This window comes from Myxocyprinus asiaticus, chromosome 24, assembly GCF_019703515.2.
Source record: "Myxocyprinus asiaticus isolate MX2 ecotype Aquarium Trade chromosome 24, UBuf_Myxa_2, whole genome shotgun sequence".
Taxonomy (NCBI): Eukaryota; Metazoa; Chordata; class Actinopteri; order Cypriniformes; family Catostomidae; genus Myxocyprinus; species Myxocyprinus asiaticus.
The window spans coordinates 14,605,944-14,623,789 of NC_059367.1; the positions used below are offsets into that span (position 1 = coordinate 14,605,944).

General features: G+C 34.7%; 1 protein-coding gene across 3 annotated transcripts; it reads left to right on the forward strand.

Annotated features, from left to right (window-relative positions):
• Nucleotides 1–3,412: 3,412 nt before the first annotated feature.
• On the forward strand, nt 3,413–14,792 carry LOC127414889 (ALK and LTK ligand 1-like). 3 transcript variants are annotated; one of them, XM_051653259.1, is made up of 6 exons: nt 3,413–3,783; nt 4,533–4,811; nt 8,281–8,331; nt 10,057–10,140; nt 12,638–12,711; nt 14,208–14,792. In XM_051653259.1, exons 2-5 carry the CDS (start codon nt 4,544–4,546, stop codon nt 12,700–12,702), a joined length of 468 nt encoding a protein of 155 aa, XP_051509219.1. In that variant the 5' UTR covers nt 3,413–3,783; nt 4,533–4,543; the 3' UTR covers nt 12,703–12,711; nt 14,208–14,792. The 3 variants fall into 3 exon arrangements, with proteins under 3 accessions (XP_051509219.1, XP_051509218.1, XP_051509220.1); XM_051653258.1 differs by having other exon boundaries at nt 3,414–4,114; XM_051653260.1 differs by having other exon boundaries at nt 3,415–4,114; nt 10,060–10,140.
• The last annotated feature ends 3,054 nt before the right edge of the window (nt 14,793–17,846 follow it).

A 17,846-nucleotide genomic window follows, 5' to 3' on the forward strand; every position in this document is an offset into this window, starting at 1 on the left:
GGTTTTATCATTGCCCAGTTCTGCTGAAGTTTTTTTCTTTTCTTTTTTTTCACTTTAGATGGGGTAGGTATTTTAAGTGGAACTTGATACTATTTGGATTTTTCTGTGGCTGTCAATCGTTTGGCCCATTGTCCTTCTGACAGCTCAATGGCTTCCCTCTTCCTTTTTACAGTTTTGGATTTTGAAAAGAAATGATAGCCCATGTCTGATTACGTGCTCCCTGTACCGACCTTTCAGAGAGCAATGATGTTTGCAGCTTAAATCTGCTGGTCTCTTTTTCACTTCCTTTGAAGAATTGAGTTCTTCACAATTCCAAACCAAGTTTCCACATGGCTGTTGGTGTTTCTGGTTTTATTTCTCTTGTCTTGGGCCTCAGTCAGTTGTTGGTCTTTCATCTCTGAGGCAAAATGCAAAATGTCACCAAGTAGGATACCACTCCATAGTGGTAAGTGGCCAAAGTTCTTTCCCAGCATCAGTTTGATTTTACCCTTGCTGAAGCACCCCCAGATCATAACTAATCCTCCACCTGGTCGTCTAATGGTTAGACAGAGACCTGGAGAGGCTTTCAAGCCACAGTGTCTCGCACCCACTGTGAAATTTGGTGGAGGATCAGTGATGATCTGGGGGTGTTTCAGCAAGGCTGGAATCAGGCAGATTCATCTTTGTGAAGGACACAAGAATCAAGAAACGTACAAGGTCATCCTAGAAGAAAACTTCTTCCTTCTGCTCTGACAATGTTCCCCAACTCTGAGGATTGTTTTTTTCCAGCATTACAATGCTCCATGCCACACAGCCAGGTCAATCAAGGTGTGGATGGAGGACAACCGGATCAAGACCCTGTCATGGCCAGCCCAATCTCCAGACCTGAACCCCACTGAAAACCTATGGAATGTGATCAAGAGTAAGATGGATGGACACAAGCCATCAAACAAAGCCGAGCTGCTTGAATTTTTGCACCAGGAGTGGCATAAAGTCACCCAACAGTAATGTGAAAGACTGGTAGAGGGCATGCCAAGACGCATGAAAGCTGTGATTGAAAATCAGGGTTATTCCGTCAAATATTGATTTCTGAACTCTCCTTAAGTTAAAACATTAGTACTGTGTTGTTTAAAAATTTATATGAACTTGTTTCTTTGCATTATTCGAGGACTGAAAACACTTTAACTTTTTTGTTATTTTGACCAGTTGGCATTTTCTGCAAATAAATGCTGTAACTGACAATATTTTTATTTAGAATTTGGGTAGGGTGACCATGCGTCCTCTTTTTCCCGGACATGTCCTCTTTTTCGGACCTTAAGAAAGCGTCCTAAATTTGCGAAAATGTCCGGGATTCGGCTTTAGTTGCATTATGCTGTGCATCTGGTCTAATACTTCATTGTGTGCGCGCGCATATTTGCATTGCTTTAACCCCTCTTTGTAAGTCCCGCCTTCTCGCACACCAATTGGTAGATTATAAGAGGCTTGCAGCAACTATTGGCCAAATTCCTGCTTGGCAATCTCTCCGCGAACGCGTGAAGCGCTGTTGTGTTCGGCATCAAACAGTTGCTTGAAAGTAGCAGCAAATGTTAGGTGAGTGGAAACAATGCCCCAAAAAAGTGCAAATTTACAGAAGATTTAAACAAAAAATTCCCGTGCTTTCGTCCAGGTCGAGATCCGTGGGAAGCAGAATGTATGACATGTAAAGCTGACACTTATGTGTCAGTTGGTAATAAAGGTGCAAGTAATTTAGAAGCACACATTAGATCTGTGAAGCATAAAAGGTCAGCAAAAGGTGAAAGTTCATCAGGTAAAATTGTTACCACATTGCTTCATTTTTCATGGCCATTCAAAATAATAGTAATAGTAAATGAAGGTACACGCATGGCATCAAATATTTTATTTTAGTACATGGACATTCAAAAGAATGTTGGACATTTTTATTTATTTATATATATTTTTTGTTATGCTAATAGAGTGTTTTTTTATTTTGTTTGTTTGTTTGTTTTTCACTGTATTACAGTTTGCATTCATAGTAACACTGTATTGAACCCTATTATTCCACCCCACCCCAAAAAAAGAAAAAGGAAAAATCGAGGTTACTGTGAGGCACTTATTATGGAAGTGAATGGGACTATTTTTTTGAAGGGTTTTGAGTCTTGTGGATATACATTTAAACAATAATAATTGTATTATTTATGGATTGGCCCAATTCACTTCCATTGTAGGGTAAAACGGGGCTTAAGGCCCCCCAGGGAAAAAGGTATATTTGTTTCTCCCGAAACACTAAATAACAACAAAAACTACCACAGTACTTTCCTTAACACCTGTTTATCTCTATACACTGCAAAATATGCCTGATCCATGAAATCATTGCATGCAATGTCTAAAGTTTGATTTTGAGGTAATTTGATCTAATATATATGCTAATAATTTTTAAAATGTTGCAAATATATGTAGCTAATGAGAATCCCTGAAATTATTGCATTTATTTTGAGCCAAAATACTTAGTCATTTAGTCAAAAGTTTTTTAATAACGATCCAGTAAGTGTAAGGATAGTATCTGGGGTAAAAAGCCCCCCTGTTGCAGGGGCTGAAGGCCCCAATAAAACACATTGTTTTTCTTAATATAATGATCCTGCCTCTTTGGTCTTGTTTTATTCTTGTTTTGGCAGGACTGTGACAGTTTCCTCAGTCCATCTCTCAGGCTGTCCCATGTGCTGTGTTTCCCTTTCTCCCTTGTGTTTCTCACAGGTGCTGCTCAGCAGTGCAGCCAGCGTTGTCACAGAATAGATTTGTTATGAAGAATGTTTAAAATGGGCTCACATTGACTGATCCAATTACAATGGAGATTCATTTGTTTATAGAATACTTGAGAAAGGCCAAATGTGGTTGAAATGAAAAGGAAATGGTTAAATCGTAAATTCTGAAGTTGTTATTTTGATTAAGGATTGTCTTTATTTGTTACTCAAAAAAGCAAACTGCTGTCTCAAAAGTATTTGCCTAAGTATGATCCCATACTTAAACAATATCACTATAACCCCCCAACCACACCCTGCCATTTTAATCAAAAACAACCTTCCGTTATTATTTAATTTCAACCAGTTTATGTTGCTGCATCATTAATTATATATATATATATATATATATATATATATATATATATATATATATATATATATATATATATAAACAAAATTTCAATCTTGATACACTTTATGACCAGAAAAAAGCAAATTTTCTTTAGGTATGCCTTTAGCTCTTTCTTCTTCTTCTTCTTCTTCTTCTTCTTCTTCTTCTTTTTCTTTTTTTAAAGAAAAGGAGGGACGAGACGAAATTAATTTTTGTGGTAATCAACATCATCCCCCCATTAACTAGTACTGAACTCAGAAAATTCATTTTTTACAATATTAATAATCATTCCCAGACAAACGATTGATCTGTAGGCTACTTATTTGTTATAAGATAAAATAAGAACCCTGGAATCTATGCGTCAAGCGTGTAGGACCAGCACAGATCCAAGTACAAACTTGAGTTGGGAGGTGGAAACAAGCAGGGCTTACCAGGATAGTGCGCTTAGGGCAGTCACAAGACGCAGCCATCCATGAACAAAAACATCCAGACGTTCTTTTTATAGCTGCATTTATGCAAGTGCATTTAAATCGCGCTTGTGTATATGGGTATTTGAAGTTGCCCATAATTTCCTTTAAGGGACATATTGTGCAATGGATATCTCCAGGAACATTTACGCATCCAACTCTCTGCAATCTTTGATTCTTTTAAAAAAGCGGACAGAAGAATTTTGAGGTAGGCTACACTTTTAAGTTATTTGAACTTTTTTGTAATGACTTTGAAACGAAAGGAGGGGCGACTGTCAAAGGAACTGACCACGAGTTAAGAAAAAATAATCTTAGGGAAAGATGTCTACATTGCTTGCCACCCACCCGAAATCGATTGTATTACATTCAAGTAGCTTGGCACTTGACGTATAAAAACAAGACGCATGTTCTCAAGAAAGAGGCGAGACAACGGGCTCTTTTTCACGCGTGACATCGGGAACTGTTGGAAGATATATTTTTCTCTGACAACTTTGAGTCCACATCATTCAAGGTAGAAGCACCTACCAGTACATAATTACGTAAGTGATCTATTTGCTCAAGTACATTGGGTATAGGCTATACGTATATGGTTATAGTAAAATATTTAAAATATATATATTATATTTATATTGATTTAGGTAATTGCATGTCCTCTTCATTTAAGTGCTGTTCCATTACACTGAAAATATGTTAACCCAAAAATGTGCTTCATGTGGGTATCATCTACATTAACTGGTTTAATTCAAGTCCTCAATATTATTTAACATCACTTAATCGACCTGAATACATTGGGTTACACCAACAAATATTATTTTAAGGGTTAGATCAGGTAGAAATAGGTCCTTAAGGTAACAATAGCAGCTTACCCATTTTTAAAGGTTACCACTTTTTCAACTTCAATTTTTAGTACAAAGTTTTAACAGCTATTTTTTTTTCTTGTTTTGTTTGTTTTATCAGGGTGGAAAGCCATGCGGGCTGAGAAGAGATGGCACATATTATTGAGTATGATCATTTTGCTCATCACCTCCAGCCAGTGCATGGACAGCAAGGAGGTAAAGCAGAGAGAAAGACAAACTCTGCTTAATCTAATCCTGCAAGTGATCAGGGACAACCAGCGGGACAAGCCTGCATCCAGGCGCATCACCAGTGGCCTCTACTCTGTATCTCAAGATGTGAAGTTTTCTTCACGTGCAAAGACTGCACATTTGTCCAAGGCGGACAAACTCAGACCAATAGGTAAGCTGATTTGAGATCAGGTGATGATACAAATGTAATCCTTGGCATTAACTCCTTCCTGTTCTTGGGAGTTTTTCTGCATATTAACTGCTGTTAGAGCACTTTTAAACCTATAATCATTTACAGTTATGCATGGACAGGAGACAGTTGTTCATACTTGTAGGTATTCAAGTCTGAATTACATCAACAGCAACAAATAACATGACATTCTTTTGGTTCATTATGAAACGTTCTGAAAAAGTATTGGAAAGACATGAAATAGGATTAAGACAACTCTGGGTTTGCTCAGATACTGCAGAGGATCATGTAAAATGAGTGCTTAGGGTCTTGTAAGAGAGATCACGTAATGTTAAAATCATCTGTGTATATAGCCAGATGATCGTTCCTCTTTGAAAATTAGTTTCTTGTTTTCTGAGACAGCATTATACTTGCATCACTATTGGGGAGTGACCCCCAAGATTGGGAAGAGCCTTATCTACATTTCTGTAATGCTAATCAAGAAAGTTCTATTCTCTAAATGAAGTGGTGTCTGTTGCACGAGGATACCATTAAGGAACAAAACTGCCACATGTCCTTTCAGGGCAGTCAGTTGTGAATGGGTACAAAAATAATTAACATTTACATTTACATTTATTCATTTGGCAGACGCTTTTATCCAAAGCGACTTACTAAAGAGGAACACATGAGCAAATCATCTTAAGGAGACAGTGGTACGAAAAAGTGCCATATTACAAAGTTTCACTAGCATCAGAATAGTAGTATTCAAAACAGATTTTTTTTTTCTTTTCTTTTTTTTTAGTGACTTGTTAAGTGCTCATGGAAAAGGTTTTTAGCCATTTTTTGAAGACAGAAAGTTAGTCAGCTTCACTGATGGAGTTGGGAAGGTCATTCCACCAACGTGGTACGATGAAGCCGAAAGTCCGGGAAATAACCTTATAATAACTTAAGTCTCCCACTATAGTTAAAAAAAAAAAAAAAATCACACTTGCCAAAAAAACTCACAATCATACAGCAGAACAATGGACAACTGTAACAGAGATGATCTCAGCATTCAGTACAGTCATCATAAAAAAAAAAAAAAAAAAAATTACAAATTAAAAAAGTTTTCTAATATTTGATATGGTTGAAGTTCATCGAACCCAATGAAGATTAGTTGCCTTAAATGATTATGTAATAGAGGTTATGCCTGGTGAATAATTGCCAAAAGAGTGATACCAGTTGTGCTTTAAAGGCTGGAGACTTGAGGGTAGCACCTAAAGTAGCTAATATGGAAAATTGCTATATACTGTACAGTATCACTGGTTTATTTAGTAGATAATTACATACAGTATATTTACAGCAACTACTGAATGATCCATGGCATGACATGTTCTGTTACCTACCTACCTAGCTTGTAAGTTAATTCTTAATTCTAATCCTAGACATAACCCAAAATTATAAATGTTTGACATTTACATTATTACACACAAATCAGTAATAAATTACACCTACAAACATCTACTATTACTGATTTGGGTGGCCTCTGATTGGAGATTATTTACTCTCTTTCAAGTGTTGGAATAAGACTGGAATAGACTATCAATTAATTGCCAACAAAAGCCTTTATCAGCCAACTAACAAAGGACAATGCATCTATGTGAACTTCTGCATTTAATCCAGGATGGACTTCAAAGACATTAGTCAATAATTTTACAGTTCATACAAAATCTTTGTTTAAACACTGGCCCTTAACACTTACATAGTTTACTTATTTTAAACCATGACTTACACTACACTTAAATAACTAATATTGGCATTATATTCATGTTGTTTAGCCAGAGGGGAACTGGCCCTCACAGTGAGCCTGGTTTCTCCCAAGGTTATTTTTCTTCATTAACCAACATCTGGAGTTTTGTGTTCCTTGCCACATATTGTCTTCAGCTTGCTCACTGGGGTTCTAAATACAATTATTATTTAATTATTTATTTTTATACATAATTTACAATCATATTTAATCAATCTACAAAATTATTATATTACAGTTTAATTTTCTGTTAATACACAATTTTTTGTAAAGCTGCTTTGAAAAGATGTGTGTTGTGAAAAGCACTATACAAATAAAAATTACTTGACGACTTATACAATGAAAACATGTTCAATTTGAAAACCTAGGTAATGCTGATATCACGGACCTTTGTTTAATCCAAACAGTCTACACACTGTATCCATCTGAACAGAACAGCACATTAATATAGACGTTTAGTCATCTTATGTAAGACTCAGGTGCAACAACATGCTTATAAACCCACAGATTATTTTGATAGGTGTTTAATAGCGAGTCTGCACAATTTCATATTAATAATGAAAAAGAATGACCTACAGCATAAATGTCCTTGTAGATACTATACATGTAGAAAGCCACTGTATTTTCAATGAAGGGGAAACTCAAATTCATTCATAACATGTCGGTCATCCCTTTTTCTAAGACAGGTTAAAATTAGCTGCAGCATGGATTTGTGGACCTGACATTGATAGGCATTACAACTTTGCATGCAGTAATCTCCTTACTCCAATAGGCTGGAACAGATATGGTCTGCATGTGGGGACAGTGTTCCAGGGTCGGGCAGGCCACAGATTGTACATAATTAGCAAGGACCCCAAGCCTGGATTATCAGTCTGGGATTGCGTTTAGTATGCTGTGAATGGGTTTGCCCGTCTTTCTTGCGTCAAGCATGTATTCATCACACAGTCAAACATATGGCATATGTGATTGTAATCAGTTATATCATAATCTTGAAAGTTGACATTTTCAGAGAGGTTTTTGCATGTTTGCACACTATGCAGGCATGAGATTTGAAATCTGAATTACTGTAAATTCATCATGAATTTTGGGCAGTCGCGAACTGAAGTTACTTTTTCAGTTTTGCAAACTCACCTTCCAATCAAATCCATTTGGTGATGTCCTTAAAAATATTGTTCATAGAAAACACTAAATAATGTCTTTAGTGCCAAAGTTGTTTTTTAGGGTTAGGATTCTGGTTAGGGTTCCTCAGTACTCATTATGATTTTTTAATTTAATAACAATAGAAGTCTGTAGGATATCCCTTTATAGAAACAGTAAGTACGGTAAGCAGACTCGTACTGGATGCAGATTGATGACGTAATCATTCTCAGACTAAATACACAGGATTTTATACTAGTACTTCATTATGGTTAATCCTGCTCAAATGCTTGTATTAAATAATTGTATTCTTACCAAAACACAATGGACACAATGACAATGAAGTTGTACAAATTTTACCTCTTTGTGATGTGTCTTATTTATGTTCTGTTCCACAATTAACTTTGTATAGATTGTCATTTAGATCAGATATACAGTAGAAGTCTTTTCATTTTCTGTTTTGTGGTGTGATAAACAATCTAACATAATATATCGAGCTTTGCATTGTTTAGCCAACTTTAATACTGTCTTCTTGTTTATCTCTTGCAGAGATTGTCCCAAGAGACAGCATGAAAGGCAAATTTATAGAACATTTTACAGGTAAAAAATTACACTATACACTACCGGTCAAAAGTTTTGAAACACTTGCCTGAAATGTTTCTCATGATCTTAAAAATCTTTTGATCTAAAGGTGTATGCTTAAATGTTTGAAATTAGCTTTGTAGACAAAAATATAATTGTGCCACCATATTAATTTATTTCATTATAAAACTCAAATTTAATTGAAATTGATGACTTGGACCAAATAATAAAGAAAAGCAGCCAATAAGTGCCCAGTATTGATGGGAACTCCTTCAATACGGTTTAAAAAGCATCCCAGGGTGATACCTCAAGAAGTTGGTTGAGAAAATGTCAAGAGTACATGTCTGCAAATTCTAGGCAAAGGGTGACTACTCTGAAGATGCTAAAATATAACACAGTTTTGATTTATTTTGGATTTTGTTTAGTCACAACATAATTCCCATAGTTCCATTTATGTTATTCCATAGATTTGATGACTTTACTATTATTCTAAAATGTGAATAAATTTATATATATATATATATAATAAAGAATGAGTAAGTGTTTCAAAACTTTTGACCGGTAGTGTGTATATTCTTCTTCTTAAGTGAATCCATTTTTAATGCTTATAGCAGTGGTTCTCAACTGGTTTTATTTCAGGACCCAGATTTTACATTGGACATCAAGTAGTAACCCAACACAGTACCAATATTGTTTGTCGTCCTTAAAGTCAAACATTGACATTAATTATTCATTAACAGTAATTCATTAATATTGCCATTTCTAAATGTCTTTTAAATTTTTATGTTTCACGCTCTCTGGAGCAAATAATTCATCACACTAAACACATTATGGACAGCACAAACAATGTTTATCCTTGTTGCATGTGAACCTATATTTAATATAGTCTATGTCATACTTTCTTATACCTTACATAGTTATGTTCATGGTTTTTGAGGATGTCCATATTGGCACCTACCAAGTGAATGATAAATTTGTGCCAAAATACTGTAGTGTTACATCGGACACACATCTGTTGACATCAATAACAAAAGAAATAGGAAGCATTTTCCTCTCCCTCTTAAAAGTTGATAATCATATTTATTTTGTTATACTAGCTATGCATGACTGCATATTATTTTTTATTATGTGCAGTTGCATTGTTTTTTCCCAGCTGCCACAACCCTATCAAAACAGACCCACCAGTTGAGAACCACTGGCTTACTTCATGCTAATTACAGTACAGTTGTCTCATTAATGCAGTTGTTCTCCTGTAAAACATAAAGGCAGTCACATAGATTAAGCCAGCAGTAGGTTAACCTTGGTAAAGTGCTTTAAAGCATCTGGGTTGTGAAACAGAGTTCTCTCTCCAGCCACATGTTGGTAGGAACAGCACATGTAAGCTTATTATTAAATGCTGAATCTTGGTCTAAGACCAGGGCAGACTACAATATTTGGTGTGAAAATCTGTTATCCAGAAGCTTGGACAAAGAATCTTTGTAAGAGCTTTGTTGGAATCATTAATTCTTCTGGGTGTCTGCACAAGTAAAAAGGTGACTTCATTTTTGTACATACACAGAACCTTTAAGTAACTTCATAATCTTTTTTTTTTTTTTTTTTGTACTGTGAGTCTGTGAGATTAGGCATAATGCTTGAACAGTCATTTTGAAATGAAAAATGAATTGATAAAGGACAACAGTGTGGTTTCAGTTTTACTAATCTTATAAAATCCCCATTCATGACTGGAAACTTTTTTTCCCCAAGCAGGACCAGTCAAGTTTCCATCTGAATGCAGAACACATTTCCATAGGATTTATTACAACACAAGGGATTGCTCCCAACCAACATGTACGTATATCCTTGACTTAACCTCAGTGACACCTCTAACCTTTAGTTGTGATGTGAAATGTTTTACGGTTCTCCTTCAGATTCAATTTGGAATTGACAAAAACACACTTACTTGTTGTGATCTTAATTGATTATGTTTGTTGTACTGTATATGTGTAAGGTTTGTAAGGGACTTTTAAATAGGCTGCCTATGTTTCCATTTCTCTGTAGTAAAAAACAGTTTGGACAGTGCATTTCACTCATCAGGAATGCTCCTCCACCCTTAGTCCTAATGGACTTTAGTATTCAGGAGAGGATTGGACTTTTCCATAAAATAATACCAATCTAATGGCCAATTTATAGTGTTACTTTACATTTCCTGAATATAGAGCTTGCAAAACATGTCAAAATTAATCACATTTCATTTTGGAACGTCAGTTTTGTTTTTGTTTTTTCATAACAAGAGACTGGTGACCAGATTTATATTCTGGGTCATAATTTATGCTTTTGTTTTCTCCAAGACATTGGCTGTTTACATTTTTTTTTTGTAAGTAGAAACACTTGCACTGTTGCGGCCTGAGCTGTTTGCATTCATTTGGATTCTTAGACTTGCTCCACGGCCCTCATGGGTGGTTCTTCAAAAAGAAAGAACGGTTGTGAAATTATTTGCTGAAACAGACTCTGCCGTTTTTCTACATAAGCTTCTGTTACTGGATACCTCTTTTCTAAACAATGATCTACTCAAACAATAAAAACATTCAATGAACTTAATTAAATTAAGGAAAACTTTTCAATTCAATAACAAAGCTTTTTCAAAGAAAAAACAACTAACTTGAACAGATTTGTTATAATCTTCTTATGCAAATTTAGATTCATTTAGATATGCTTATGCAGTGAAAATAAAATGGACTGAGCAGGAATGAAGTCACTCTACAGTATTAAAAAATAGTACTACATTATATATATTGAAAATACCATTACACATTTTTTATGCATTCTTACAATTTTTTTTTTTTTTTTACCAAACATTGGCTATTAATAGTTGATTTAATTTTTTCAGAATACTGAACAATAAGAAAAAATTTAATAAACTACATGGACGGATGATGTTATTAGATCATAAAACAAATTATTCTCAAATCAGTTTCCAACGTGTCTATGTCAGTGTGTATATGGAGTTCTGTACATTCGATTTTGGCCAACAAAAATGATGTTGTCCCAACGCAAACTGATTAAGTAAACTTCCATTTTCAAATATAAATTGATTGTACATAATAAGTGCATTTACATAAACAGCAAAACGATTTTATTTAAAAAAAAATAAAAAATCTGACAATGCAAGAAAACCATGTTTATGTGAGACTTGAAATCATTGGATTATTCTTTTGATGTCAAAATGTAAACAGACACATGCACAAAACTTGCGCACATTGGATAAGCCGGTAAAAACGCCAGAAAAGGTGTTTACGTGATGTGTGAAATCAGGGTAAATGGGCAAAAATATACGTGTGCCGTTTTTGCTGAAGCCACTTATGACCTTACCCCAATAAAAAAATTTAAAAAAACCATTTAAGGTGTTTACATGACAACACATGTTGACAGCTTATTAAGCATAATCGGTATATGATCATGCATGTATACACGCTCAAGGATATTACGTTTTTACAAAATGTCCAAAAATTATGTTTATTAGCTCATTTTAACTAACTAAACCGAACAAGATGCAAAAATAGATTTTTAAGTGATCAATTATAGCATATAGCAGTGAACAAAATGTAGCATGTATATTATGAGATGCTATCCAAAGAAATCACCTGTGAAAGTACTGTTGGCTTTCTAAATGTAAGTTCATGCATAAGGAGAAAAAATTGACCAGCTACATTTAATTAATTGGCAGCACAAGAAACACTTGGAATGACCAAAGCACAATAATTCATGACTAAATCAGACTCTCTGTCCAAAGCATTTATTTCACCGTTTTATGACTTGAATGCTCCCTAAACTGTAGTAAACTTGAAAAAGGCCACCTTTTCATGTAACAGAGAATCAAAAGCAATTCCAGCCGAATTCTTGCTTGTTAAAGGTACTTGTTTGTTTTTGATAAGTTCAGCTTTGGACTTGTGGCCATATCACTCTTGAATAGGATATACTAATGTATCATGGTAGTACCTTGAGAGAGAATGATATCAACAGTGCTGGAAAAGGACAGCAATGGGATGTTCAGACTTCGCAAACACCATTAAGGATAGAACTATGTGGTGCTTGAACCCACACAGTCATTTTAGCCCATCAAGTACATTACTGGTGCAGAGAGATAAAGCTATTTACAGGGATCCATCTCACCCTCAGCTTGTTCACACTCTATACGTCATGCCATGGTGGAATGAGAGCTCCACTTAAAACCTTGAATGTCATCAATGTGTTTGAAATGGTAATGTTTGCGTCATGTTACAACATAAGCCAAAGTGTGACTGCCTGTTTAGACAGTCTGAATGTACTTTTTTTCCCTATTCCACAGATTATAAAAGATGTGCACGACTGCTAACAAGACTAGCTATGAGTCCCCTTTGCACACAATCATAGAAACTGCATGTAAGTACAAGCATTTGAGCTATTTTAACCCTGTTCAAGCAATGAAATACTTCTGATGTTGAATACATTTTGTTCTGAGCATTAAACGAAGTTGAATTTCTTCACTTAATCCACATAATTTTGACTGTCATTTATAATATACTTTATAGTCATGATGTATGTGCTGTAAAAAAATCTATATGGAATCAGAACACTTTCAGAAGAAATTTCTATAAGTAACTCTAATTCTGTTTTTTGAATAGCTCTATTTGTTTTCTGACACTAGAAAAGAGACATTTGTAATATGATAGTCAAGCCTGCTCCCGGTTACTGTTAGGAAAGCTTTGCATGTTTCTTTGACTGAGACCTTAGAAGAAATATTGAGTAATATATAATGTCAGTTTAATCATGGCCATCTGGTATGTTCTGAGCCATGCAGGCAGAAAACAGCCTCAAGACAATCACATTTAAATTCCATTTTTACATTTGGATTGTGATACACATGCAACATAGAACCAGCAAATTATGCACAAAGTGATGTTGTAAAGTATCTCAGAAGTCCAAGTCCTGGCTAATTAAATGGCAGTTAAAAGCTAAATGTATTAAAGAAACTGATTTTCTTTTTATATGTGTGTTGTTGTCAGTTTTCTCAGATCCTTAAAACAACGACTGTATATTTGATTTAAAAAAAAAAAAAAAAGCAATGCACAAGCATGGATCTACAAAAGAAGAAGAAAAAAAGAAAAGAAAATTCCAAGTGATACCTTTTTTTTTTTTGGAAAGATTCTATTATTCAATGCATGTTTGTGATAGACTCACTGTATAATTGAACAGTTGTGTATTAGACTGTATATTAAAGTAATTACCTAACAATCTATTCATTCAGAGCTGATGAAATCACAACAGCACTCAAGAATCAAATGAATCACACAATATTCATATAATTCCTAGAAACATATTCAGAGAATTTTAGCGGTCAGAATAGCTCGACACCAAACTGTGATGCTAGAATCGGAGATAATCAGTCTGTCCTGTGACAACATCAGGTTGACAGCTATTAGATATTCAGAGAACTTGTTAGTGAAAGGTGAAAGAATCCATTACCATTCTGAATGGCTAATGGTGGGGCTAGAGAATTATGGTGATTTTATTAGGTTATGATTATTCTTTTCCAGACTGGTTTTCTTTTGAATCAATTGGTTAAATTGCCTTTTATTATGTGAATATGTTATTTCCATTAAAGTGGAGAAAGATGAAGTTCATATTTTCTGTGCATGACAGTTGCTGGAAACTGTTTTGCAAGCCTAATTTCATAATCTTTAGAGGCTCACTTACTTGTAAAACTACTGCCAGATTTAGATGTATGATGTTTTGTTTCCAACTGTAATTGTATTGTAAAAGTGTTGATTATTAGGAAAGAGGACAAAATGTAATGTGATGGAATATTTTCAAGATTCATTTAAACAGTTAAGCTATAATCAGCATTTAATGTTAAGTAACACAGTTCTGTGTCACAGGTCCTGAGGATATAAAAGAAGAAACTCCAGAGACGTCAGAGTAAATATTTTTCCATGGAAGTGCCTTCGAATCACTGCAGTTAACTGTCCTTTTGTTTTTATTGACAGTCATTTTCATTTCACAGCATCTTATTTGTTTTATAACAATAGTAAAATGTTTTTGCTTTTTATCATTATTTGTTTGTGTTAAAATGCTCTTTAAAATATAGTTTTGTTTAAAAGTGTTGCTTATGTTACGTTAAAAAAAAAATTAAATGTTGCAGTCAATTATTTAATAAAATGAAATGTAAATATTCTGTCCTGATTACAAGAGAGAATATCTGAATATGAAGCATTTTCTCATTAAAGCCAACATTACTCAAATATATTTCTATTTTAAATTCATTATTTCAAATGTAAATCGAAATATATAATTTTATCCTTTACATTTAAAATATATTTATGTACACAATTTGCTGACCATGCTGTCATTTCCATGATATTTAATGTTGGCACTTATAGAAGTACCAATTATGAATTATTTGAAATTATGAAGACACATTGTTTGATAACAATGGAAATATTGCACTGATGCTTTGAAAGAATAAAAACATTCAAGCAAGCATTGTTTTCCTTCTATATCCTTTTGATGAATTTAGAATTTATTGAAATGTTCCAGATACTGATTGATCAATACAGCATTCCAGCAGTGTTAAATACACAGTATAGTAACAGCTATGACCTGATACCTCTACTCACCTAGCTCTTTAGTATATCATTATGCAGCACCCATAGAGGACAACTATGCATGTCAGGTAGGCTGCTATTGTATATCTTCTAGTGAAGCCCTTTTGCACCTTATGCACAGTGCCTCCCATTATGTTTACTTATTAAGTCAATAGTATCTGATATGTTAATTTCCCTACAGCATACTACCTATTGGCTGACAATACATGAAAATGTTCTGTCTTTAAGTCAAAATAGCTCTAGTTATGTCATTGTCAGAATTAACAGATTTGGGAGGGAAACAAGGAAAATATGTCATATTTTGGGCCTGTACTAGCAGCTATTGTTGTGCTGTATATGTGCTGTTATGCATTTTTTGTAACCTTTTGATTACACTCCCACATTGTTTTTAAGAGAGAAAAAAAAAAAACATTAATTTGGTGGTTTATTTCTAAGCTAAACTTTCTGTTTAGAAATAGGATTTAGAAGTAATTGAGCAGAGTTGCTTATCTTGATTTTGCCTTTCAATAAAAAGAACTTGTCTGTTTGTTTTAGACAGTTATATATACCATAATTTCTTCAGTGTCTTTGAAGTGCTGAAATAAGATTGCATCTGAGAGTCTTAAACACACACACAATAAACACACAAACAAGAGTGGACCCTTTCAACTGTGAAAATAAACAGAGATTATTCACTTTTGGAGATTCTGTTGGTTTATTAGGAATGGCAAACATTTTGTCCTCCCCTTCCATGATTTTTGCCACAGCTAAAACAGTGCAAATGAGACTGTGGTTTCAGATCAGATCGGAATGGTTATTAACACAAATATGAAATATTGCCTTAAGCAGTGTTTACTTGTTGTTTAGAGTGTGTTATAAACATATTAAGTTGACCACTTGAAAGCTACGCCAGAACTCACAGAGCTACAAGTTCTCACGACAGAATGTCTCTGAAAACTTATCAAAATGATTAGTATTGTTTTAGGAACAGTCAATGCTTGCTTATCAGAAATCAAACTCCTGTCTTTAACCTGATTAAAAGGGGTCATATCATGCATTTTTTATAATTTATTTCCCCTGAGGTTCATAGACAGAGGAACCCTTGATAAGACAGGGTTAAGACAATAGAACATTGATTAGAATCAACATTAGCTGATGATATGTTAATTTCCCTACAGCATACTACCTATTGGCTGATAATAAATGACAATGTTCTGTCTTTAAGTCAAAATAGCTCTAGTTATGTCATTGTCAGAATTAACAGATCTGGGAGGGAAACAAGGAAAATATATCATATTTTGGGCCTGTACTAGCAGCTGTTGTTGGATTATTGATGCTGGAATGGAGCAGATTTCATTATAGCTTGCAATCAATTTTTCTGTCTTGGGGACACACAAGAACATAACTCTTCAAAATCCCTGAAACACTACATTCCTATATCCAACTTAGCAATGGTGGACACCAGGCAACTCTCTGTCAACCTCAGATATGTTGTTTGACTGAATTGCTTTGATATGCTTGCTTTGAGTAAAAACATTCATCAACTTAAATCAACAATTTTTAATGCAACACTTAAATGTGTGGCACATCTATATGTGCTGTTATGCATTTTCTGTAACCTTTTGATTACACTCCCACATTGTTTTTAAGAGAATTTTTTTTTTTAATTGGTGGTTTATTTCTAAACTAAACTATATGTTTAGAAATAGGATTTAGAAGTAATTGAGCAGAGTTGCTTATCTTGATTTTGCCTTTCAATAAAAAGAACTTGTCTGTTTGTTTTAGACAGTTATATATACCATAATCTCTAGTGTCTTTGTAGTGTTGAAATAAGATTGCATCCGATAGTCTTAAAACACACACAATAAACACACAAACAAGAGGGGACCCTTTCAACTGAGAAAATAATCAGAGATTGTTCACTCTTGGAGATTCTGTTGTTTTATTAGGGATGGCAAACATTTTGTCCTCCCCTTCCATGATTTTTGCCACAGCTAAAACAGTGCAAATGAGACTGTGGTTTCAGATCAGATCGGAATGGTTATTAACACAAATATGAAATATGGCCCTCACAGAGCTACAAGTTCTCCCAACAGAATGTCTCTGATAACTTGTCAAAATGATTGGTATTGTTTTAGGAACAGTCAATGCTTGCTTATCAGACATCAAAATCCTGTCTGTAGCCTGATTAAAAGGGGTCATATCATGCATATTTTATAATTTCTTTCCCCTTAGGTTCATAGACAGAGGAACGCTTGATAAGATGGGGGTGGGGGGGTGGAGGACAGGAGAGTTAAGGGGACTGTGACATCAGGTTTAACACAGGAGACATGAAACACAGGATGAGCCCTTCGCAAGGATACTGGAAGCCACCATTGCTGCCGGGCTGAGGACCTTGACAATATGGTATGGCCCGATGTGCCATTGTGGAACCACTGTGCCAATTTATAAGCTGGCACCTTAAGAGGCAGTTCCTTGGTGGAGAGCCACACCCTCTGTCCACAAACATACCTAGGTGCCAGAGTCTAGTTAAGATAAGTGGCAACCTTGTGTTGGGCAATTCGTTCAGGAGCCGGTTTGGTTATTAGCAATAATTAATAATTATCAAAGATAATTAATAATTATTAAAATAAATAGAACATTGATTAGAATCAACATTAGCTTTTAAATCCTTTATATCAACAATCATCAAAGATAACTCAATTATCAAAATCAATAGAATATTAATAAGAATTAATATTGCCGGGGCACCACCCTTGAATCAGGCACTAATAACAGACGGTATAGCAGTCTCACTATAGGATTGTTCTCTTAGGAAAGTCAACGTCCGGAGAGCATCGACATTCAAAAGGAAAACAATGAAGGCCTGAATCAGAGCACTGACATCCCCTGCCAGCCCTTGACACAGGTGCATACAAAACAATACCAAAACAC